The sequence below is a fragment of the Pseudonaja textilis genome, chromosome 2 (assembly GCF_049901715.1).
Source record: "Pseudonaja textilis isolate UNSWEBS1 chromosome 2, rPseTex1.2, whole genome shotgun sequence".
Classification (NCBI taxonomy): Eukaryota; Metazoa; Chordata; class Lepidosauria; order Squamata; family Elapidae; genus Pseudonaja; species Pseudonaja textilis.
Genome location: NC_141991.1, coordinates 111,661,355 through 111,687,612, shown reverse-complemented (window position 1 = coordinate 111,687,612; position 26,258 = coordinate 111,661,355). Strand labels below are relative to the sequence as shown.

Sequence of the window (26,258 nt, the reverse complement as noted above, 5' to 3'; positions counted from 1 at the left end):
ATGCGCAGTGATTTTTTTTTTTGCCATCCCGGTTTATTCAGTGTTCTTTATTTTGCTTCCTACACTATAATCAGCCTTCCAGAATCCAGTTGCTGTTATCAATTTTCCAGCCAAAATTGCCCATGAGAAAGGAAACAGTCAAGGGTGTTAGAATAGGAATATTTTTGTGGTAAGACGGCGCAAACAATTTTTTTAAAAAATAGTATTCTAAATAATTTGCACATGTTCACCCAGGAAAATGTACTGTAAGGAACTGCTCTTGCATAGATAGCAGGATGCAATTAGAAATGTAACTTCATTACCAATCTCGAGCTTTGTTAAAGTAAAATAAGTCAATTAGATCAGGTCTTCCATTAGCCTGACTAAATGAAACAAGGTGGGTTTCATATTTCATTCCCCTGAACTTTTTACACCACATTCCTCCTCAGAAGATTATTTATGTTTCTTTTTTATGGTGTAATTAAACAGTTGCTAATCCCAAGGACAGGCTACAAATACACCACATTGATAATAAAGGACAGTGTAAATATCTTGTAACATTAAAAATGCATTTTAGATCTCATTAAACATTTCTGATAGTGAAGTATTCTAATTCAATATTGCTTGAAACTTTTTTTTTATCCACTGGTTATTTGGTAGTTCCTTGTGTGCTGCAGAAAAGGTCATACTACTTTCTGCAAAGTTTGTGAAAAATTATCAGTTCAGTGCTGAAATTGCACACACCACCACAAAGAAAGGATAAAACAAACTGCATAGAGCACATCCCAACCCTATTAATTTAGATTTTGGGAGGAGAGGGGTTGTAATAAGGAGTACTTTGAAAATCCTCTAAGAACACTATATGTTATTGCATCAGTGGCTATATGCTTTAATACTCTTCGAATCTGCTCATTGAAGCCTCTAATGTTTTTCTCATCTACTGCTTCTGAAGCCTATATCACCAGGTATTTTTATACTGGTGAAGTTAAATAGTCTTTAAGGTGAAATTATATACAGAAGTTTGGAAATAAAACCCATACAATACAGTACAGTTTTATTAAACGTATAAGATTTGCATTGTCAGTAAAATATGTTATAAATGAATTAATATTTTAAGATTAGGAATAGGGAAACAAAGTAATAGTGAAAAGGCTATCCAAATGAGGCCGAAGAAGCCACAGTTAAGTTAAAAAAATATTTATTGATACTAAAACAGAGAATTGAAAGTTATACAAAAACCAGCATAATGTCGTCTAAAAGTTCTTTTAAGCTGGGAAATAAATTAAACAAAACAAACAGAATAGTAATCCCAAGTCTAAACTAGAGTAAGTGGCAAGAAAACGGGGAGATAGACATTACACAACAGAACCAAGCAAGCTACACAGCCAGGGTCAAACAAATAAACCCCAGTGCAGCAGTGAACCCACAGTGAGATCAGTGGACAGACACTGCTGTCAGCCTTATTTAATATTCTGCCTGGAAAGTCTGTCCCACTCAAACAAAGAAGCTAAGCTTTCCCAGGGTAATAACATCCCCAACTTTTGTTCTCTTAGTATAAAAGCAAAGAAGCAGCTCCAGTTAAAGCAATTAGAAAATGTCATACAAGAACTATTTGGCTTTTTTAAAAAATGGAACATACAGTGGTTGACAGACATTGCAAGAAACACTGAACCGATTCTTACGAGTCTCTTGCGGAGGCATTTCGCTGAGCTCGGAGCAGAATAGAGTGAATATTTGTTGGAGTAGTAGAAACACTGCAATATAAAGTAATTCTGTTCCCCTTTAGTTTTTGGTACTGCAGTTATTAATGTTGATCACGAGACTAAACTGAGCACTTTTGCTCACTGTAAACAGTGTAACTAAGTTATTCCAAAACAAAAATATTTACCCAATTAATGCAGAAACACACCTGTTATAAAAAGTTTTAAAAATGTAGAATAGTAGCAACAGAACTTTTAAAAGAAATTTGCTACATAGATAAAACACGCACAGAAGAGGCAGAGCAACAAGCCTAAGAAAAACATGTAATAAAAAGGGACAGTGATTATCATCAAGTTCAGTTGTCTACCCATTACTGATAAACTTGAGTCCTTAACTAGAGAACTCACATGCACCATCTGCTTACACGAGGTTAGTTGTCATTTTGGAATTCAGTTGCATGTGCAATATACAACTAAGAAAGAATACGCCAACTTGCTCATTCAGGTTGGCATTTAGGACTTTAGACTTTGAAACTGAAATAGCTGGTTAACCAAAAGGCACAACAGCATTTGAGCTTCTGAGGGAGAGCAACATTTCAGTTTTCCAAAGAAGCTGGAGATGAGAAAGAAGCTTGTTTTAAATGGAACTGTCTGAAAAGCAGAATTTAGGATCTGTAATAAAGATTTTTTTGGGGGGGGAATGTTTCTCTGTGAGAGGAAATGGTTGCACACATTATAGATCAGTCTGAGAAAAAATGAGTATGGAAAATAAACAGAATCAGAAGCGACTTGTGAAACTTAAAGAACAAGACAATATTGCATGTAGGCTAATAGAAGCAGCAGTCCTGCAAAGAGTAAAGTAACACAGGTGCATATGTACACATACATATGCAGCATAACAAGGACCTGAGAAATTGGGCTGGGGACAACAGGGCTTTGTGGGAGGAACTCCAATTTCTGAAACCACTGAATTCTTCAAGTCGATAAGCAATATTTGCCAATATTTTAATGGAATTTTCTTCTTTGGGAAAAGACAATAGCTTCGACAAGAAAGGGTGTGGTGGGGTCTAAAAGAAAACTGACTTTATTTAACCAAATTGCTGGGCATCCTCCTCTTCTGACTCTGCTCCAGAATCTTAGTTCTCCACAGAAATATCTACTTTGGCAGAATTATCAAAATATTGTCAACATACACACAGAATTAAAAGGCACACAATAGAAGTTAAAAAGAATTTAGCCAAGGACAGCTCCAACAGGAGATGCATAACAAAAAAACTGAGACAGGCACACATTCTCAACTAGGTTGGGATGTACCAATTGCTACAAAGAACACAGGCTATTTATCCTGACTATCTAAATTTGGCAGGTTTTACCAAAGGCATTTAAAGGATTGACTAAAGACGGCCCCTTTATTAAACAATGATAGCTTTAAAGTAAGTGGACAGAAGAAACCCCTAGAAAATACTGGGTGCTTTAGGGAGATTAGTTGTTCAGGTGGGGAGACTTCAAAAAAAAAAAAACCACAGAGAGAGGGAGGGAGAGAGAAAATGGGAATTGCATAATCTGACTCAGGAATACACAACTTGGATTAGGAGTACTGCACTAATTGCAATGGAGAGCAAGGGCGAAAAGACAGCATCTGTTTAAAAGCACCGAATTGAGCAAATCATACAAATCTACTATTCAGAACAAATGCCTTGTTTCCTTACGTCGTCAGGGTGTTTGTAATATAGCTACTAGATGGTTTCTTTTACACGATAAGTCACATTCTCACAGGAGATTTTTTTCCCCCTCTGATCTAAACAAAGAATATTTTTGGAACTAATATGGTGAGCTGAACAAATATGGTGAGCTGAGAGTCTAGGCAGCCCAGGACTCAAACCAGATGGGTTATATGAAAATGCTACCTGAAAAACATTGCATTAAGCCTGATGCCTGACCCTTGGAGGCATTCTACCTAGCTGCAGGCCCTTTGGAAAATCCTGGCTCAACCTGTCACCTTATTCAGCAGCAGTGCACATCAAGAGGCATAAGCTTAAGGAACTAGAAGCACTGTTTGCAGAAGACTCATTCGGTGCACTATTATAACCCGGCATATCAAAATTTAAATTACAGCTGCATGGTAGCAAATCTCATGGACTTCCTTGGAATTGTTTTCTATGTGAGTAAACTTTGGTGAAAAAGATACGCTTCCATATCAATGTATTCAACAAAATTATATTAGCTAACACAAGCATGAGCAATACTTTATCCCTGATAAATTTGCTGTCTTGCCTTTTCTTAGCTTCACTTGCTCGTATGGCAGCAGCGCAAATATAAAAGAGAAACTACAGTACGAGCAAGAAAAGTAGTAGGCTAAGCCAATGCTTCAAACAATCCAAAAGTCTGGAAACCATTTACTGAGTCACATCACAACATACACACAACAAACTGTACTGTGGTCTCAACATACAGTTTTGAACAAAACCTTTGCATTGCTTTACCCTGCCCATGGGTCTGATAAACAGTGGTCCAACATCATGTACTTTATGACTTTGAAAGCTGCAAAAATACCCATTTCAATAAAATTCCTTATCAATTTAACATTCCCTATTTCTGTTTCTTTTTATGCTAGGAGTATGGGGACTTAGAATTACACTATTAGAACAGTCAAATTCTGATAGAGCTTGACCGTCAATTGACTTGACCGAGCTTAGCACTTCCCAAACTTAGACCAGGGCTCTTGACCAACAGGAAGCACCTGTTCTGAGAGAAATAATAGAAACCTAAACTGAATCATCACTTCAGAAAGTAGGCAGCCTAAAATAAACATAGCTTCTAGGATGTTTTCATTCCGGTCTATCCTCTCTGGTTTCATACATTACCTTCGTGGTCAAGGTAATGATAAAGCCATCCCTTGCTGGAAGAATAAAGCAAAGAGAAATTTCAATCATTTCTGCCCTGTATAGTGATGCCCTGTGGCAGAATTTAATTGGGAAATACAGGACATATATAGAGATCAAATAAAAATAAATGGCAGTTTGTATCACAATGTTATCTTGCCATCTGCAATAATTTTTTGTAGTTATTGCAAGTAAGAATAAATAGAAAGATATCACCAATAGAAGATAATATTTGTACCTCAGGGTTAAATTGTGGAGTCGTAGATGCTCTTTGAGCTTGGTCATTTGCTTGCAGATGTTTCATTCTCTCACTACATAACTTCATCAGTGCTAGTGACTCTGGTGTTTGCTCCATCTTTTTATAACAGTACAGTAATTTGCCCTGACAGTATTGATGGGGTGTGTGGCCCCACATTCAGTCAGCTGACACCACACTCAGTAGCACTGATGACATTACCTAGTTTGGTAAAGAAATGTCTGCAAGCAAACTCCCAAACTCAAGAGAGCATTTAGGACTATAGAAAGATATCAATTGCATAGAAACCTCAAAAACCTGCCTTCTAGTTCCAAAGATTCTCAACTCAATTTGAACAGCACACATCAATAGTATTTTACCTCACATTATAAGGCATCTTATGCTTATAAAATCTCAACATCAGCAAAATCTCTTAATTTTGCTTCCTTCCCGTTTCTTCTGTGTAAGCAATAGCATACAAAATGTGTATACGTGTGCATGTGTGCGTGAACACACTGGGGACCCACAAGTGATCTCAACCACATAAGCATATAACAATTTCTCAGAACACATGGCTTATTTAAGCAATGATTTACACGTCACATTTTACATGGAACTGGTTTCCATATAAAATTTTCCAATGTGTAAAAATCTCCTGAATTACATGTGTGTACACTCACGTACAACCAGATGTTAAAACTGAGACAGCATTCTCCTCTGAGTGACATCTGCTGACATTTGGCAAATTGAAAAACATGTTGTCTTTTCAAGTTCTTGAGAACATTATTCTGCAGTTCTCCAACGTTGGTTTCCTGTATCTGCTAATATATTTGGCAGAATGAAAAGCATACTTTCTTTGCAAGTTTTTGAGACACTAGTCCAAACAAGTTAATTGCTACTTCTGAAGTTTCTAGAGACCAATGCTCAACCTGAACCACACTCACTTGATAGCTGTTAGTCCCAGCTCCACACCAATGCTGTCTTATATATCATACCCTCTAGTTTCCAAAGCAAGTTTGAAGTATGACTTACATACATTCTCTTAAGACAAACTTTTTATATGGCGCTTGGCAGGTATCCTAAATATAGATTTGTTCACAAATTTTCAAACTAACGTAATTTGTTCTAGGAGCTGAGAAGTGTTGAAACTTCATTATTTGGAAGAAAAATAAGGAACTATTTTTTTTAGAGAACCTATTCAGGAGAATGTGTGTGTGTGTGTATGTGTGTGTGTATACACACACGCACACCCCAGTATATATTTATTCTCTTGAATAAATCCTCTGGTCTTTCAAATCATATAGCTAAAGTGTTCAAGCACAGCAAAGCATGGAGTTGTAGGTTTCAATGCACTCCTCCACATTGGTGAGTAACATGAGTAAAGCCAAAACTCTTGAAAAGGAGCCCCTAACCTTATTTCTCCGGTTGCTAACTACTGTGGTTTGCTTCTCCTTCTAATATCCAAGGGGACAGTAAAGGGAGATTCAAATGAGACTGAGGAATAATGCTTATCTGCCTTGGAGCTCAATAATGTCTTAGGTTAAAAAAGCCCACACTTGTCGGTGACTCCTTAACAGTTACTGTGATCAAATTAGCTGTCACATCTGTGACAAAAACATGTTCAATAAGACTCCGGGTAGGTTTCCAGTCTTGGTTTGTCTGGATGGAAACAGATGTATTCTGGTCTGCTCCAGGAAAAGAAGCAGAATCTCTGTCAGAATCAGAGCTAGTCTCCTCTTCTCCGGTGCTCCCTTCTGACATGCCTGAAGTCTTATCTTTTGTGGGACATCCTTCCTGGGCACAGGTAGTATTACTCTTGGTAGCTACATCTCTCTCACTAAGAGCTGCTCTTGGTGCTGATTTCTCACCTTTGCAAGGGTCTGCATCTGCTGATGTTGCCCCTGTGCTGGCGATGTTCTGGCTGCTCCCCGACCCGCTGCCCTTGGATGCACTTGTCTTTGTTGCTAAACTGTTGCCACTGCTTTTGCCAGCCGCCCCGCAGCCATGGTGAGAAATATGGCTACTGCTGGAAGAGTTTGGCCCATTCTTCACACTTTGCAGATTTAAAGCTTGTAGGTTGAGCTCTTGGTTGCAAGCTGGCAGGCTGCTGGGAGATCCAGAAGGAACTTTGTTGCCGTTGTGCAAGTTCCCCGCCTTTTGTTCCCCCAGGGAACTGCCACTCGGTCTCTTGGTCACTTTGGATCCTTGCACAGTCAATTCTAGGTTTCCGGAACCTTTCTGGTTTTTCAGTTTTAAATCCAAACCTAGGCTGTTCTTGCAGGACATAGCTGACTTCAGAGTCAGTCGTCCCACTGCAGAGGCATCTGCGGAGCTCTGGTTCTGTGACATCCTACTCATATAATGGACAATGGAGCTTTGCCAGCTGATACCGCAATTTGGGCTTCCAACGGTAGTATTCTTCACTAGGTTGGAGAGGTTTTCATTGGAGGATGCTCCAGAACAAAAGCCACCGAAGGTACCTTGGGCTTCCTTCATGTGAGATTTAAGCATAGCAATGCCAGAACTTTGAGCATTGTGTTGTGGTGGCATCTTGTTTGCCAATTTGGACCCCCCTCCTCCTCCTCCTCCCCCTAACTCCTTTCTATTTGTTTTAAGCACCTTGGTTAGGTTGACTGTCCTCTTGGCTGCCTTCTGCTCTGGAGGCAGCGGCTTCCGTCCACGTTTCTTCCTAGCGGAGTCCTTGTTTTCGGGTTTGGCAACTAAAATCTGAGCTTTTTTTTGAGGCACTGGGTGACTTTCTCTGTTCCGCTGACTTCTCTTTGTCTCAAGGTCACTTTCATCCTCCTCGTCAGAAGAGGAAGTCGAAGAGGAGGTGGAGGAGGAAGAGCTGCTGGATTTGCTCTTGGAGGGTGCTTCAGGTTCCTTTAAATACAGACAGAACAGAATGACAGCAACATGAATATGGTCCACTTACTCAATAATCTTGCTGAAACTATATTCTCTGAAATAAGATTTACACGATCAATTTTCTGTCTAACAGTTTTGTTTTCAGAACCAACATAATTTGCTTTTATAATTTGCTTATTATATTTCAATAGGGAAGTTTCTTGTTACAGACTTGTATTTTCCTAAGTAAAATTAGATGTTTATAAAGATGAATAAAAATATTGACTCCAAGTGATAGGAATCAAACTAAACTGCACAAGAGATTACCAGGCACCACTGCAGGTGAACTCCAGCTATCTACAAGCAAGAATGCTTCCATGAGTGCAATTTCAATGAGTCCTATAAACCACCATTACTTACAACATTTTTTCTTGGTCTGCCTCTGGGTCGTTTGCCTCTTTTCCGATTTTGTACCTCTTTCTCATGTTCCCTGGGAAGACAGAAAGTTATCCTCTTACTTTTCTTTTTCGGCAGAAAATGCCTTATTTTTGTTTTCAGACAAATTCACTATAAATTTCACAGGAATCTTGTGATCCATCCAGAGTGAAATCCTTCTCAATACATAGGAATATGGATTACCAACACAATACAAATTTGCTTGTTTCTTATATAAGAGTATGCTGTATCACAAATCATCAGAGTTCAGTTAGAATTTGGCCACTGCTATTCCATCATTAAACTTTAATGGATCATTCTGTTGTAGAGTGAAGACTAGGTTCAATGAATTCTTCTCTATTAGGCTGAAATATTTTGTCATTCACTCTAAGTTTTTTGTGCGCAGAAATAAATTATTCTGGTTTTGCTGCTGTGCAAAGTATATTTATAATATTAATGGCACAATTTAAAATGTATTAATGATATTACTCCCTCTAGATAAATTTTTAAGATAAAGTACTGACGTTAAAAACCTGCGAATGACTTTTTAACCAGTGAAACACCTGTGTTTAATTTTTATTTGTATGCATTTTGTATATTTTCAAAGAACACCGATTTAAGTATACAAACAGCTACAAATAAAAAACATTGTATTACATATCAAATATACACACCACATATGCAGAAAGATATGATCAAAAGTAATGGTGATGTTACTTAGACGCAAAACAAAAACAAACCCATAAACAAAAACCTTTAAAAGAATTCAATGCGGAAAATTGCTACGGAAGACCAATAATTGCACTCGATTTCAGAAGATGAATGTTTCCAAACAGGAAGAACAAATCTATCCAGAATTTTTGGGATTACTCAAAACCACATTTGAAGTTCAGCTTGTATCTCTATACAGCAAGTAATGAAATAAATATATATAATCCAGTGGTATCGAACAAATGGTAAAAAGATTGTTTCTGTGAGAAAATGTGAGTTTAAGGCTTGCATAAGGCAATGTATTCACTGAATTACAAAAAATTATTAGGGAAGGATAAGGACTTTTCAGAAACACTTAATGATACTTTGCACCTGTCTTTATTACGGAAATAGATTGGATGTACCAGCCTGTAGTTATATTTTCAAGTTGGGAACCCAGGGAAGAATCATTAGAGAATATTACAGAAATAAAATATGAAAGTATTGCTGTTCTAAGAAAAATATTGAAATATTTTATAGTACCATTTGCAGAGATTTCCAAAGTGGTCAAGGCAATATTCACATCAAGAAGAGCTGCAGAGAACAAGGCTAAATAAAATGTAATACTTATTTAAAGTAAATCATTAGAAAAAATATTTCAAATATTTGGAATTTTAAAAAGTTATTTTGAGAACCTACAAGCAATATTTAGAGGTGCAGTGAGTGATGTGATAGTGTGTTATTAATTCTTTGTATACAGTACACCGGTGGATATAGATGATCCAGCAGATGCTGTTTACTTTCAAAAGATGCTTGACGAAGTCCCTTATGAAAGGTTTCCAAGAAAATATATCAGCTGCTGGAGAGGTAGAATGGTCCCTCTTTGGTAACCTTTGGGAAAAGAATGCTGGACTAGACTGGATTGTTTAACCTACTAGAGCTTCCTTACATTAAGGCTAAATATCCATCATGCCTTCTCCAAGAGCAGGTCACAACAAAACGAGGATGATTCAGTATGAATCAGCAGAAATCCCAGAAACAGGACCCACCATTACTAGATATACCTAATACACAGACAGACACTGCTACCAATCCTGGGACTGGCATGAAGAAATGTCTTTCTCTAGTACAGTTTTTTGATTCTTCAGAGACACCCAACATGTTTAACTGCCTTTATACATTCTCAGACCTCTAGCAATTGTCTGGTCTCTTCCAGAACTGCCTTATGCAAATTGTTCCGATATTTTTTTCTGGTAAATGGGGATAAATTTATCTTTAAAGGAATACTGGAACTATTTATTTTGATAATGTTAAGTCTTTTCAGGTAGTCCTTGATGTACGACTATATGTTTAGTAACCGCTAGAAGTTACAATGGTACTAAAAAAGTCACTTATGACTAGTTCTCAAGCTTACAAATGTTGCAGCATCCCCACAGTCACGTGACACGTATTTACAATCTTTATACCATTCCAGTGTAGTTGGGATTCCATTCCATATCAGTTGAGATTTAGATATCTCGGCAAATTCCTATTATCATTAATGGAGATTTGCCTAAGCTGTGCGAGATTCAAAAGGACATGAAGGATGTCCTCTGCCTCCTTTGCTTTTTATTTTAGCCTTGGAGGTTTTAAATAGAGACATCAGAAAAGATTAAAAAAATATTGAGTTTAAAGATTAAAAAAAGAAACGTATGATCTGAGAGCTTTTGTTAATGATTTAGTTTTGTTTCTACAAAACCTCCAAAATGGAATGGAATATTTAATGAAGAAACTGAATGGCACTGGTGCCTTAACTGGCTTGAAATTATATAAACAGATTAATAAGTACCCATCAAACAACGCAGAAGAGAAGTAGAAATGTTAACTCTACACTGACTTATTTAGAGTAATATCATAGAAACAAATCACAGTATGAATACAGACAACCCAACTGATTTACATAAAACACTAGACCACGTGTTCTTGCTTCACCATTATTGCTTTTTGGATATTACTACAATAGAGAATTTTTATTTTTTAATGGAAGCACAATGCATATTACTTAATGTTAATATTCATTAACACATCGACATTACACAATGCATATTACTTAATGTTGATATTCATTAACACATCGACATTATAATTTTGATAATATATTTCTCAAAATACAAATTTTGATAAGCAAGGTGTTGCTGCAGATCTGGTATACAGTCTTCCTTTTAACATTGTATGTATTAATCACTTATCCATAATTATTATTACCTGTATATATTAAATACATTTATAGTTCTTGATAATTTTCAAATAGTAGGGGTATAGAAAAGTATATATGTGTTTAACGTAGCAATTAATACACAATTAGATTAACAGGAGTCAATTTCAGCCCCAAAGATGACAATAGGAAGACCTGTCCTGACCACAAGAATCCCTGTTTCAACTCCTGAATAGAATCTCCATCAGCAAGACAATTGCAACCGGCCATTTGGGACATCCCCTACGACAAGGAATGCATTGACACTCACAAAGAATGAGCTAGATAATTTTTCTGTTTGGGATTTACAAAATAGATTTGTTAAAGCTTTAAGAAATTTTGTGGAAAGGGACAAAGAAAAAAATGAAAAGAAATAGTTTTATGACATTATTTGATCAAGATTGTTTAAAACAATGAATTAAATATAAATTTGTTTTATTTAAGGTTAAAATAGATATCCTGTTAACTCTGGCAAGTCTTAATAAACTTTTGACTGAATGATAAGGTTTTAAGAATGTATTTATAGATAAGAGATGGGATATGATTATTTGTTGTATTTTAAAAGAAGGTGATAAGTCACTCAAATTGTTTGTACTTATTGTGGTAAAGGGATATATTCCTTATAGATTTCTTTTCATTTTCTTTATTATATTTCTTATTTTTCTTTCCATTCTATTTTTAATTTTCTGAACTACGTTTTCATTTATCTGTTAGTTTGCATTAGTTTTTGTTTAATTGTAATTTTTAATGAAATTATTATTTAAAAAAAGAGATAGTAATGGCCTCTGGACAAAACAACATATGCTTGAATTGAATACGTTGCCAAGAAATGCTCTGATAAATCAAACTACATTTTAAAAAACTGACAAAGAATGAGTCCTCCAGAAAGAGTTGATCTAAAATAATATAATACGAAAAAATCAATTTACTCAAAAAGCCTCAATGGAGGCTTTATATTGATAAAAGGGTCCACAGTATATATTTCAGAGCTGTACACCTGATGCCCCAGCTTTCAGGATTTCCCTCATTAATTTTTAAAACAACCACACCTCCCTCCCCCTTCAATTTGTTATTGAGGAAACTGAAAGAAAAATCTAGCTCAGAAATAAAGCCAAAAATCAAATGGGTCCTTGGTGCTCTCTAAGCTTGGTTGTTTTCTTGCAGACATTTCATTACTCAAATTAGGTAACATCATCAGTGTTAAAAATCAAGACATATAAAAGGCTTTCTCAGCATCCAAATAAATTATAGCTGTTATACTCTACTTATTTTGTAGTACAGCACAAACATAATTAAAAACCTGATTATGTCAGAAGCTTGAAATTCCTGTATAAATCTAGCCTGGGCTGTGTGCATGATAAAAAATAAGCTGTAATCTACAGACTAAGGCAGCTATTAAAATCTTAGCATTCATATCTATCAAAGGAGTATAATTAGAATACATAGTTGAATCCATGTCTGCCTTGGAAACAGCTATAATATTTATCTCATCAAAAGGGAAACAGGATGTGGATTTGGAAAAAAAAAAGATCTACAAAAGCAACACTTACCAAAACTTTCACAAGCTCAAAGACAAATGATGAATGAACCTATAACTACTTTTAAAATATCATTTTCACACCGTTAAAAAATAAAGCACCAGGTCTGGATGAAATCTCGAATCAAAATTTTAAATGCTTTAAAGACAATTCTTACAATTACTGAATCTAACTTTGCAGGACTCTACAATGCCTCAGTCTTGGAAAGAAGTCAATATAGTGTTATTGCTAAAAGACCAGGGTGTGTCTCTAACAAAAAATTATGGACAAATCTCATTGTTAAATAATGATTATAAACATTTTACTACAATATTGGCCGAAATTTTTTTTACAGACCTTTATTCAACATCAATCTAGGGCAGGGGTATCAAACTCGATTTCTTTGAGGGCTGCCTCGGGGTTGTCCTCAGGGTGTGTGTGTGTGTGTGGCCAGCTCTGCATCACTCATGTCGGGAGTGGCCCAAGTGCTCTTGCAGCAAAAACGGGCTCCCAAGCTGTTTTCAACTGCAACAGCTTCCGGCAATCCTCTGCCAGTGAAAACGGAGCTCAGGAGAGCTGCAGGCGGCTCTCCTGAGCTCCGTTTTCAGCTGCGACGGCCTCCTTTGCCAGCAAAAATGGAGCTCCGGAGGGCCACATTTGGCCCTCCTGAGCTCTGACTTTCGCTAGCAGAGGCATTGCGGGCCAGTCCTTTGCTGTTTCCAGGGCAGTCCCAGGGCCCAGATCTAAGTACCCCGCGAGCCGGATCCAGCTCCTGGGCCTTGAGTTGACACCTGATCTAGGGTTTTGCTGAAAAGACAACTAAGAGACAAAGTGCCTTGGATACTACTGAACATTTACAATATTCAACATTAATATTTTAGCTTCTATTTAGTTTGGGTCTTTGTGTTTAAGCTTTGAAAGACATGGATTTGGGGAGAAATTCATTTAAGGGATTAAATCAATTTATACATGTCATCAAACACATGATTATTAATGGAGATTTGCCTAAGCTGTGCAAAATTCAAAAGGACAGAAGACAAGGATGTCCTTTATCTTCTCTGCTTCTAATTTTAATCTTGGAGGTTTTGAATGGAGACATCAGAAAAGATGAAAAAATGTTGGGTCTGAAGGTTAAAAAAGAAATGTATGAACTGAGAGCTTTTGTTACTGATTTAGTTTTGTTTCTACAAGATCCCCCCAAATGGAACATTTAATATTTATATTTTTATATTAATTTAATTTAAAGAAACAGAATGATTTAGGTGCCTTAGCTAGTTTTAAAATAGATAAACAAAAAATGTTGGTAAAGAATATGACTGCACGTGATCATGAAATTTTAATAAGTCAGGCTTTAAGGTGGAAAAAAGGTCAAATATCTAGGGGTTAGATTGACTTACCGTATTTATCGGCGTATAACACGCACAGGCGTATAACACGCATTCCCTTTAATATGCGGCGGGCGCAGTGTCACGATGCTGCGCCGCCGCTAGGCACTATTGGGAACGGGACATCGGCGTATAACACGCATACATCATTTGCCCCCTATTTTCAGGGGGAAAAAGTGCGTGTTATACGCCGATAAATACGGTAATACAACTTTTAAATTATTTTAGAACAATTATTGTTATATTACTGTTTGGGAATGCCATTAAAAAAGACTTATCAAGGCTAAACTGAAGTTATTGATGTTGGGTAGAATTTCTGTAGTTAACATGATCTTACCAATTTTGGCGATCAGTGCTCCATTCAAGCAATAGCAAAAAGATATTCAAGTTCATATGGCAAAGGAAAAATCTGAGAATCAAATATAAATTGCTGCAAGATGTGAAAGATAGAAGAGGTCTACCAGACTTAAGATTAATTTGGTGCTTGTTGACAGGTTTGGGTGAAGGGTTAGGTGACGCTAAAAAATAAAAGATTATTAGATCTGGAAGCCATGTGTTGATATTTGGGTAGAAAGTCCATGAATTTAGATTTGGGTGCGTTGTCCAGTATTAACCTCACATTAGACCTCACACAGGTAAGGTAAATGCAGATTTCAAAAATCATTTTGTTAGGCATGCCATCCTAAAAATTTGGAATATAAAATAAGATTCTCTCTTAAGACTCCTTATTGGTTGTCACCTCCAAGAAGTCATTTAAAAAAAATGAAAATGCATCATTGGTATTTCACACTCGAGCGTTTTATGGATAAGAGAATTTCAAATGTAGGTTAGAAATGTAATACTTTTATCATCTTTAGTGGACTTGTGATAAAGCAAAGAACTACTGGAACCAGATCTTTAGTTTAATGCAGAACATTTTTAAAATAAATACAAAACTGAAATCAGAAGTCTTTCTTCTAGGTTTGATAAAGAACTTGAAAGAAAATTTGGAACTTTATTATTATATATGTTGACAGTGGTGAGAATTTTATTTGTTCAATGATTGTAAGACTCATGATTCCCACAATGGAAAAATGGACAGTGAAGGTGATATAGTTGGTGGAGATAGCAAAATCGACTGTTTTAAATAAAAACAAGAACTTATCTAGCTTTGTTTCCACCTGGAAAACATTTCTGGACATGCTTGAAATGGGGAAAAATGAAAAACTGATTTTAGGCTTTGATTAGATTTTGTTGTTATAGAAATGGTTTGAATTAATTGGATGTCAAGCCCAATATTGACATACATGTAACCATTTTAGTTTGGCTTAATATATATTCTTTTCCTTACTATCTCTTTGGCAGTCATGGGGGAAGGGTTTCAAGCTTGAGTGGAGATAAGTTGTTGAAGCTAGGTGATTATTCTTCCCGTGGGAATCCGAGCTTTCCATGCCTAGGTGCTGGGGGTGGAGACTTATGACATCAAGCAATGTTGAATTACTTCTATTGGAGAATGTGACTTTGGGGGGTTGTTTCTAACTTCTAATATATGGGGTAATTCTGGGTTGTCATGAACTTTGCCAATTTGATGCTTTCCTAAATAAAATAAATTGTCTTGGAAGATGGACTTTGTGCTTTTCTTTTTAAAATGGATTTCATCACTTGGAAACCTGACATTGGAAATGTAAAAGATTGAGGTTCTAACTTTTCTTGCATTCCACTGCACTGAAAAAAATCAGAAGCCACTACCTTTTCGTTTCCTCATCATTGCACATTTTCTTTTTCTATCTTTCTTGATTTTTGTTTCCATTTATATTTTATCTCATCATAAATTTTAACAAAATTCTACTAAAACTTTGTATGTGCTAAAAAATTTTAGGGATACAGATTTATTTGTAGAAGTTCCATTACATACGTTTAGTAAACTAAAAAAATAAGATCCTTTTCTACCAATAGGGCCATTTCCTTTCACAGATTTCAAAGATTTCTCAATGATTTAAAAAAGATAAGGGATAGATCAATATGACCAATGTACAAACCTCCTTCTCCCCCTTTAACCAGATATAAAAAGTATTCTGCAATATTCTGCTTTTGACCCAGTTGATAAGGAAAAGAAATAATAAGACTTTTTTTTTCCTTTTCTACAATCAAGGAGGGTTAAAATAAGAAAATCCTCAATCAAGAGTCATGGAAAATGACTGGGTCCACAACCAAGTGAAAGTAGTGGATGGGGTGGAAAGTCAGAGTTGGTTTCATTTCCAACCAAATTATGCAGTGATGCATGCAGCTGAAGTATATAGTTTCATTTTCTGTAAGCCTAATATATTTCCCCCACAATTTAGAATAAAAATTTAACAGCTATTAATAGATCTGGATCATTTTTCAGTGTGAAATAGATGGTATAATATTACATTATTTAAATTTGATTTGAGTCTAAAGGCCAGTAATTTACAAAATTCTCGCTTTTCTGAATATCATTATCTGGTGTAATATAATAAAGACTTTTATTTTATTCTGTTCTATTCTCTTGAGATTGAGGTATTTCCTTCAAGAAATATATGTGGTATATACTAGATTCCTTCCTCTTAATTTTTAAAATAAGTCAGTGAGATAGATGGACCTGAGAAAGTGACTCAAAGTCAGACAATCAAAAATGTTATTTTTGGCAGAGATCAAAATTCTATATTGCTCAGAGGGAGGGAAGTAATAAATAGATAATGATTATTTAACTTTCCCTTGTAACAATTTAACTTGGCCATTTGTTGCTTTGTAAGAAACATATGTAATTCCTCAATCTCAAATGACTGCTTTTGCAGCGGTCCATGTCAAGACAGTGATATAGAAAAATTCTGCTTAAAACAAAAAAAGATACCGCTTTCTGGTTCTACCTGCTTAAGAAAAAAACATTTATCGGTATGTTTCAGCAAAGATACTTTCACAACTGACTCAAAAGAGGCATTTAAACTTTTGACTCTTGTAAAGCTGAAGTAAAGAAGTACCACTGAAGTCACTTTTAAATTTAAAAAACAAAGAGTGAGTTAGGAAAAAAATTCAGATGAAAACAATTGTTTTGTGCATGGGCAAAAGAAGTATATATCCACAAAGAAGGGTTAGCAGAATACCAACTATCCTACAAAATTAAAATCAAATATCTAACAAAATGTTGATCTAGAAAAATTATTGATCAAAGCTGTAGTATTTCTCCCACCCTCATGTTCTTTAAAAACTATTTACCTTTAGGGAGAATAGGAGTCTGTTTTCCTGCAGAAAACCAGTTTAAGTGCCTGCCTTTCAAAGATTTAATTAACATCAGTTTATGTTTGACTGCAGGGAAAAACCTATTAGCATTCCATGTTATTAAGGAGACTGCATTAAATGTTAATATTCAAAGCAGTAGGAATGAAAGTTCCTGCCGTACTGAAATTTACATGTTGCAACTACTAGTAGCAAAACATGGGGCATCATATCAGACCTCCTCTACACAGATAGGTAAGTGGAAGATGGAAGAATGGGAATTCTACTGATTAATCTTTCTAAAGTAGTGCAGTATATAAATCTTAAAAGAAAACAAACAACAAGAGAGGGAAAAGATGGGACCAGGAAAGAGAAGGAAAAAAGCAGTTCAGAATCTACCATTTGTAATCTCTCCCTGTAGCCAAGGAGATACAGTATGCTATAGCAAGCGCATGCATAATTAGAAAGTAGAAATTGCAGAGGCGATACTTTCTCACTTATAGTAGAACTTCCATTAAAACAATTGATTGGCTTTTTTCAGCTTCATTCAGAATGCCAATCAAAAGGAAAGTACACCAGAGTGATATAGCAGGAATCCAGGGACATTTCTCCCCTGAAGGAGTTTATCAGCTTTTAGTAAAGAAAGTGAAAGAAAATAAAGTCCATTTGTTTCATAATAGGCTATTTAAAACCACAAATAACCACAATGTAAGAATGGGTCAACAAGTCCAGGAATAATGCCTTGTTTTTTCTAATGGTATCCAGGAAGCTGTAAAAAGTTAAAAAGTCTTCCTGCAGGAAAGGGAATGTCTGTCCTAATGAAGACAACATAAAGTACAAACCAGGAGAACTGTAAGATGATAATCCAGTAAGTAATAATTATAATTTCAGTACAGTATAGGGAAAAAAATTAAGGGAACAAAAATAATTTATTTAAATATATTCAGTGCAAAGAACCAGCCCAGGAAGTGACTGGGCCATTAAGCAACAGAGGAGTGAAAGGGACACTCAGGAATGCTATTGGGAATGTTGAGGAAATACATGAACTATATTTTCTGTTTGTACCACAGAAAATATAGAAGAGAGATCTGACTTTCTCAGGAACGGAATTGGGACAACTGAGGTGCCAGAGAAGATTCTACATTAGGAGAGAATGCACAGTAGCAAATCATTGGGTCCTGATGGCATTTGTTCAAGAGTTAGAACTCAAATGTGGAATCGCTAAACTACCAGCAGAAATGTAACTTGTTCCACATGCTGGGATAGGTAATAGATGTGGCTTCATTCATGGAAGATCTGGGAAATTACAACACCGTTAGCTTAACAGCTGTTCTTGGAAAATTGGTCGACATGATGATCAAGTAAAACTACATTCAGAGAGTTTTGCTGAAGTATAAGAAGTCTGGATTCGCAAAGATAAATTCTGCTTCTCCAACTTTCTGTAGAGCTTTTTGACAGTATCAACAGATACACAGGTTGGCCCCGCCAATACCAAGGCTTTTTTAAATACAAACATATCCATCCTATTACAGATAGTCCTTAACTTACGACCACAATTGAGCCCAACATTTCTGTGGCTAAGTGAGACATTTGTTAGGTGGGTTTTTACCCTTTTTACATTTTTCTTGCCACAATTAAGTGAATCATTATGGTTATTAAGTTAGTGACACGGCTGTTAAATGAATCCTGCTTTCCTATTGACTTTGCTTGTCATAAGTTCTCAAAAGATGATCACATGACCCTGGGACACCGCGACTGTCATAAGTATGAATCAATTGCCAAGCGTCTGGATTTTAATCACATGACCATGGGGATACTGCAACGGGGATATTTCACCCTGCAGTAAGAGATTGTGTGTATTGCCCAGTGTCTAGAAATTTTAATTTTGCAAAGCAAAGGTGCTCCTGTACAGCAGTTGTAATGAAGCACATGATCTTTACCAATTGAAGGATTCTCTTGGTATTTAGGAAAGGGGACTTCTGTTGGGTATAGGGCATTCTAAAACAACACAGCCCATGCAAATGTGTCTTAGGCACAGGGCAAAGGGGTCGGGAAGAGGTATGGGAAAGAGATGCAGTTAAGATATGTTCCTCATTTCCATGCTTACCTGTGTATGATGCTGTCTTGTCCTTCAACTTGGAAACAGAATTTGGTGCCGGACAAATGTGTCTGGAATGCCAAGATAAGTACCTATTGAGGGTTCTAGGTAAAATTGGTTAGTAATGTTCTTATATGTGTTGCAAGGTCAGGAGGTTTTGTGGACCAACCTTCCTTTTTGTGCAGAATGTCTTTTCTCCGTATGTTCCCATCATTCTTCCGTCTGAGCTCTCTTTGCATGATGTCAGGCTAAAGAGACTGACCATGCTGCACTCTTACTCTGAGACATGATATCCGACTGAGGCGGATACATTCGGGTTATCCTTGCGAGATGAGCTACAAGTTCCAAACACTGGCATATTGATATCAGTAAGGCTGTTGTCAAATTTCTCCAATACTGAAGTCAATGAAAGGGAAATTTCTTGCACGGAGTTTTGGATTGACTGGTAGAATATTGTACACAGAAGAGAATGTGCCCGTCAACTGAAGGGAGATAGTACCCAGCCAAAGCGTTCTCCTCCCCTTCATATGTCTACATGGATATCTATGACAACTATGTTTTACCAGCTTTGTGCCTGTCATATATCTTCCATTTCTTTGGTGCCACAAATCTTGAAATCCCTTATGTCATTATTACTTTTGAGTGCTTTAATTGTAGGATATCCAGGAAGCCCAAGTCAGATTATCACTTGAGCTATCTTCAGTTAAGTTATAACAATTGCATAGATTAAAAAACAAAAACAGGGAACCACAGAATTACAATTTGGGAAAATCTAGAAATTTGTAAAGTTTGAAATAACTCTATTTACCTGCCTTATGTTGCTATTTTCCTCTGGTCATACATTGTTTTTAATCACTATATGAAATTATAGAGTAAAATTGCACAGAGTAAGGAGAATTAAATACTATAATATTATTTTTCAGTCCAACAGTGGCCAGAAACTCATAAGAAAGCACATATGGCATCAACAGCAATATTTATTAATACTAAAGGGAGACAGTTACTGAAAATAAGAGATTCCAGTTTCTTGCCTGACATTTATTTCAGATCCATCTTTGATTTATTTAATATTTTAAAATCCCATGCTTAGTAGACACATCTCATATAAATAATTATATTGCTTTACAAAGTTTATCTTATTTACTCTTGTTCTCATCATCCCCACTTAAAGAATAATTTCTCAGCTTTAATGTATTTAACAGATAACAGAGTTGGAAGGGACCTGGGGGGGTGTCATTCAACCCCTTGCTCAGGCATTTGTTTATTAGCATTTATATACCACATGCTAAGTTTTTTTAATATATAAAATTCATATATTTCCATGCCATTTTAGCAATCTTTCTTCTAGAGCTATATTATTGGGAGTTAAAATTTAGAAAAAATAACTAAGGAACACAGAATACAAAATCAAATCTATAAAGGAGATAGAAGTTGCACTTTTCACTGTGAAACAGCACACAGCTGGGAGTAAGGCATGGCCCAATCTATAAATCTTGTAACATTGTCACTTGCACAGGAAATCAGCTTCATGTTTTTTCCAAAAATATGTGCAGGAAACTACACTTGTACCAACTCTGAAAGCTGCTAAAACCTGCACAGTCAACCTCTTGAATCACACTGGAAATTTTGGTGGGAGGATGCAACAATATATTATTCTTAGATTTATTTATTTTTTATTTTATTTCTCAAGCGATTATAAGATAACAGGTACAAGTATAAACATAGTTATGAATACATGAAATGGATACATATAAGAAAAATAAAAAGAAACAATAGGACCAGGACGGTAGGCACATTGGTGCACTTATACACGCCGCCCTACAGACCTCTTAGGAAAGGGGTGAGGTCAATAGTAGACAGTCTAAGGTTAAAGTTTTTGGGGTTTGGGGAAGAAACCACAGAGTCAGGTAGAATATTCCAGACATTGACCACCCTGTTGCTGAAGTCGTATTTCCTGAAATCAAGTTTGGTGCGGTTTACCTTGAGTTTGTATCTATTGTGTGCTCTTGTATTGTTATGGTTGAAGCTGAAGTATTCATTGACAGGTAGGACATTGCAATCTATAATTTTATGTACTATACTTAGATCAGACCGAAGGCGGCGTAGTTCTAGATTTGGATTCAGTAAGTGTGATAAAGCGTTGAAAATAATGATTGTCAGTATATTTATTTTATATTTAGAGGCCACCTGACTCTGGGCTGTGAAAAGTGCAACTTCTGCCTACATTTTAAAAGTAAGGAACAGAAAAACCACAGATGTCTGGAAGTTAAATCATGGTAACAGGACTTCTTTTCGTGTTGCTTCAAAACATTTTGCTGCTTATCCAAGTAGCTTCTTCAGCCTGAACAAGTTGGTTAGGAGAACCCCCCCAAAAACATACGCAGTGTCAACTAACTAACTTGCTCAGAGTGAAGAAAAAGCAGGAAAAGTACTCGGAAAAGCAAGAAAACAAATAAGCCCAGTTACCATGACTCAACTTCCAGACAACTTGGCCTGGATGATTGAGAACCTTCATTGACTATAAAAACAGAAGAAATAGTTCATGAATGTCTGGAATGCTCACCCCAGGAGAAACAAATTGGGGCTCAGTAGTATCTTCAGGCCTAGGAGTAAAGCCAAGTTTTCAAAGACTTTTGGAAAATGCTTAGAATGGAACACATAAGGATCTCTGGGGATGCTGTTCCAATCCAGAGCCAATGGACAAATCTAAGGCTTATTTTTGTGTAACAATACAGACTGCCAATCTAAACATGTATTTGTTCACTTTTGCCAATTTTGTTGACACAGTTCTTTTATGACCATTGCTTCAGCTTTCCATTCCTTTCCAATTATTGGGCATTATCTGTTATCACACTTTGTATTGAGGGAATATATCACTTAGTATCTTTACATACTTGATTTGGACCATTTTATAAACTTCTCAATGTTCATGCAGCCTGCACAACTACTACAAGCTAACAGATTTAAGAAGAAAATTCTTGCCTTTACCCTGGACACGATTCTATCTCTAGCATACTTCCTTCCAACATCAAACAGCCTTTCTCTTGTATGTCAGCTACTTTAGTTTTACATTTCTTTCCTAATATCATGTATGTTCAATGGTCCCAATATCAGGGGCACTTGCATTGGAGCAAAATGGGCAAGGAAGTGGACATAATCTGAACCACATCCTTTTTTTATGCACACACAATCTTCAATGCATATAGAAAAGGATGGGGCTGGGATTGGCATGCCTCGTCCATGAATTTGAACCTTCTGAACTACCCTGCACAGATACTACTATTTAATATTCTACTATTGTACATTGTATTCACAGAACATGCTATTTATATCCTTTTTTCTGACCAGTAACAATTTTTATGATTTCTCAATGTCCATAAAACTTGCATGAGGACCAAGGCAAGCTGTTGGCAACTATTAGGACCTAACAGAAGTCTTAAGCATCAAGTTAGTGATAGCAGCCTTCTTCTCAGGATCCAGTGAGACAGACCTAAATCCTCTCCACTTCAATGCTATGTAACAGGAACTTTTTTTCATAATAGCTTGGATAGTTTATCAATATTCAGAATGAAATCTACATAGCTAACCCGCATGCTGAATACAGAAGCAAAAAAGTACCATGAAATCTGATTAAGCTCTGTCTAAAAGCATCACAAATCAACTTTGCACTTGAGCTTTCTTCATTAACCAAGCCCTTAAAAAAGTATTTAGATATCAAAGAAAAACAGGCCAATGGGCTACAATCTGGAGGAACAATAGAGTACTCTGTCTTCTGTGTCCACAATCCCAGCAGGTCTACCTCCACCAGCCCTCCTCCTCCCACCTCTCAGCAAGGTTGGTGGCTTACTCACTTCTTCTGGAAGGCCAAGAGGAGTCTCGGATCAAGAATATTCTCTTCAGGTTCCCAGCTGTTGTGCCTAGAAAAGAGGAAAATCACTCACTACAATATATACTCTGCTTTCTTACAACATACAACTCACAATTAGAGGTTTTGTTTATCGTAGGACTGCATTTTGAGGCAAAGCCTATCAGAAGCGCACTACACACTTTGGCTCTCCCTAATTTGTGGAGTTACTACAACTCCCATGACCCCCAACATGGAAGCACTCCTGCTCTGCTGGCTATGAGTAAAGAGAGCTGCAATTTAATCAAACCAGACCGGCATCAGAGGGAAAGCTGGCTTGAAAGTAGTAATTAATTAAAGACTGCCTTGGCCAGCGGAGGACCTAAGCAAACTTGAATAGTAATAAGCACTAGTTTAATTCTGGGATGAAACCTGAATTTTTTTCCCAGCAATTCATTGAAATGTTTGTGCTTTATGACTGGACCCGTTCAATTTACTTAATGGAAAAGGCATGGGAGGCAGTTGGGGGGAGGAGTACACTGAGAGGCATTATGAATAACTTGGGCACGTGTGTGGGGAGGGGGACTGGGGTGTAAGAAGAGAAGTCAAGCAGGAAAAGGATAAAAGCAGGGGGGAAAGTCTGGCTTTCAGGAGCAGCTGGCAGGAGGGGGTAAAGGGAGAAGCTCCCCTTTTCATCTGACAACCCTTCACCCCTTCTTCTGCAAGTGGGGCGCGGAGGGGCGCGAAGGGCCCCACCACCACATGCATGAGCGGGAAGATCGGGGTTTCAGAAGCGGATCAACTGGGGGAGCAAAGGACGGTTTTTGCCATTTCAGCGGAGGAGCCTTTACGCTACTCCAGGGCTCTCTATGCCGCCCCCCCCCCTTTTTTTTTGCAACCCTGGAGAAGGAAAGGCGGGTCCCGCGGACTTCAAGAGAAGTTCGTCTTTAGCAGAAGCGGCAAAAAGCGACACATGGAAGCCAAGCAGGGAAACCGTCAGAGCGACCCCCATCAAGAATCGGCGCAATTTTTTTTAAACTAATTACTAAGTAAACAAAAGGTCGGACGGGATGAAACGCTCCCGGGGGAAGAGTTCAAACAAACAAACAAACAAACACCCGCAAGAACCGAAGTAACTTCTAAGCGCCCGCAAGACCAGCCGAGGTTGAAGGCGGTTGTTTCTCCCCTCGCCCAGCCCCACCGTTTCCCCAGCCCTTTTCCGCTTCGGCTGGCAGTTTGCAGCCGCGCCGCCCGCCCGGGTCTTGTTTTCGCCCGAGTCCCATCATCCCCAAAGCCCCTCAAGCCCCGCCCTGGAGCCCCTCAGCTCAACGGCTGGCTTGGCGCTCAGCTGCTCGCTTCATTGTCCGACTCACTTGGAAGACCAGCCTCTCCACTTCACCAAATACTCCAGCTTGCCCTGTGAGGAGGGAGAGGCGGGGGTGGGGAGAGGGAAGGAGGAGAAGGGGGAAAAAAAAAAGAAGAGGCGCGTTAGAGGAGGGAAGCCGAGGGCGGCAGCAAAAGCAGCGGCGCCGTCGCCCGCCTCGCTGGCCCACCTTGCGAAGCCGCTTGCTGAGGATGCACTCGGCGGCGAAGACCTGCTCTCCCACGCTGCTCAGCTCCTCCATGGCGCCCGACTGGCTCCGCTCGGCTCCCTCTTCCTCGGCCGCCGCCTCCGCTTCTTCCGCCAACACTGACTTGCTCTTCGCGGAGCCAGCGTTGTGCCCGCACAAGGCTTAGAGTCCTCGGGAGCGCGCGCTCCCCTTCGCCCGCTGCCGCCGCCGCCGCCGCCGCCGCCGCCGCCCCCAGTTTCGGCGGCAACGCGCGTCCGCCCCCTCTGCCTCCCTCCCTCCCTCCCTCCGACGCCGAGAGCTTCACTTCGAGCGCACACAATGCAACGCGCGCGCAACCGGCTCCGCCTTCCCACGCCCTGCTCAGGGGCTCCCCAAATTCCCGGTTAGCCAATGAGAAAGGCGGGAGGCGGGGCTTGGGAGCTTGTGGCGGAGAAAGGGAAGCCGAGCTTCGCCTATTGTTTCTTGCGTCGCTTTCTTGGGTTTCTCGACGGCCGAGTTGCTGAGGGCTAAAGAGAAAACGAAAGGACCGAGTTGAGGGAGGGGAGTGAGGGGAGGTCGTTTCTGAAGTTTAAACATTGAGAGAAGAAGGACGCTTGCCTGGCCCGGCCCAGATCCGTCTGGCTGCGCCAGAAATCGGCTCTCGAATAAGTGGAAACGTTTTCGACGGGTTTCGACTTTTTCAACGCTCTCAGGAAGCCTTCGAAGTTTCTTGGTTTTAGAACGCCGGGCATCGAACTTCTTTTCATCCGGTGCGGGAATTCCTAACGACGGCTCTTCTGCATTATTTCATAATGCGCGCCGTTTTGAAAAGTGTTAACTTTCATCCTCGTTCTTCATTTTCTCACGACTCTTAAGAGAGTAAAGTCGAATCCCAACTCCTGACTTTTATCTCTGGCCTCCTACGGGGTGCTTTCTCAGCTTTTTTTTTTGGTGCAGCATCTATCCTGGAGTGCTCAGACAGTCTTTCATCCTAACCCGTAGTGGGACCCTCTTAACTTGTCTTGGATTTGTCACCCAAGGGACAAACGATCTCGTCAGGAAATCAGTTAAGAAATGCAGCAGTGTTCAAAAATTAAAGTTACGATCCCCCCCTTGTTTGAATTAAATGTTTGGAAAGAAGGCTTTCGAGAAAGGGAAAAGAAACCAAATACGAGTTTCTGCAGTTTCCATCTGCTTCAGCATTGCTGAGAAACAAGTATGGTGATTTTAATGAGGTGCTGTGGAATAATTGAGTTGTAAATTATGAGCTGAACAAGTGGATCTTGTCTGAAAATCTGAGGATGAATTTAGATGGAAGTTGGATAATGAAATCGAGCATAGATAATTTCATTATATTTTGACATGGGATCCTCCTGGAACGAATAATAAATTGTCTGTAGATACATGATTCAAATAATCAAGATTGGATGAATTTTGGCACATGTGCAGCAAAAAGGTGTGTCAGAGGGGTGCATCTTCTTGATTTTGTCTTAAAAAAATAATGCAAAAATTCACAAAAAATTATCTGATCACCATGGATCTGGCAGTGCTATAAGACAAATACAATGATCTGAGACACATATCCTCATATTTTTTTCAAGAACTCCTTTAATAACCGATCACATCAATTTTATGGATGCTACAGTTTAG

At 38.1% G+C, this 26,258-nt stretch overlaps 1 protein-coding gene across 1 annotated transcript; it reads right to left on the bottom strand.

The window, feature by feature from the left end:
* Positions 1-1,160: 1,160 nt before the first annotated feature.
* Positions 1,161-24,835, bottom strand: CBX2 (chromobox 2). Its single transcript, XM_026701804.2, has 5 exons — positions 24,612-24,835; positions 24,432-24,475; positions 23,066-23,131; positions 8,064-8,133; positions 1,161-7,679 (listed from the first exon to the last, which is right to left on the bottom strand). Exons 1-5 carry the CDS (start codon positions 24,681-24,683, stop codon positions 6,321-6,323), a joined length of 1,611 nt encoding a protein of 536 aa, XP_026557589.1. The 5' UTR covers positions 24,684-24,835; the 3' UTR covers positions 1,161-6,320.
* Between the last annotated feature and the right edge of the window lie 1,423 nt (positions 24,836-26,258).

Coding starts and splice junctions, on each gene's coding strand:
- CBX2 (XM_026701804.2), bottom strand. CDS start 24,683: ATGGAGGAGCTGAGCAGCGTGGGAGAGCAGGTCTTCGCCGCCGAGTGC. Junction 23,132..24,431: donor TGGAGAGGCTGGTCTTCCAA/GTGAGTCGGACA, acceptor CCTCTTTTCTAG/GCACAACAGCTGGGAACCTG. Junction 7,680..8,063: donor GCAGACCAAGAAAAAATGTT/GTAAGTAATGGT, acceptor CTGTATTTAAAG/GAACCTGAAGCACCCTCCAA.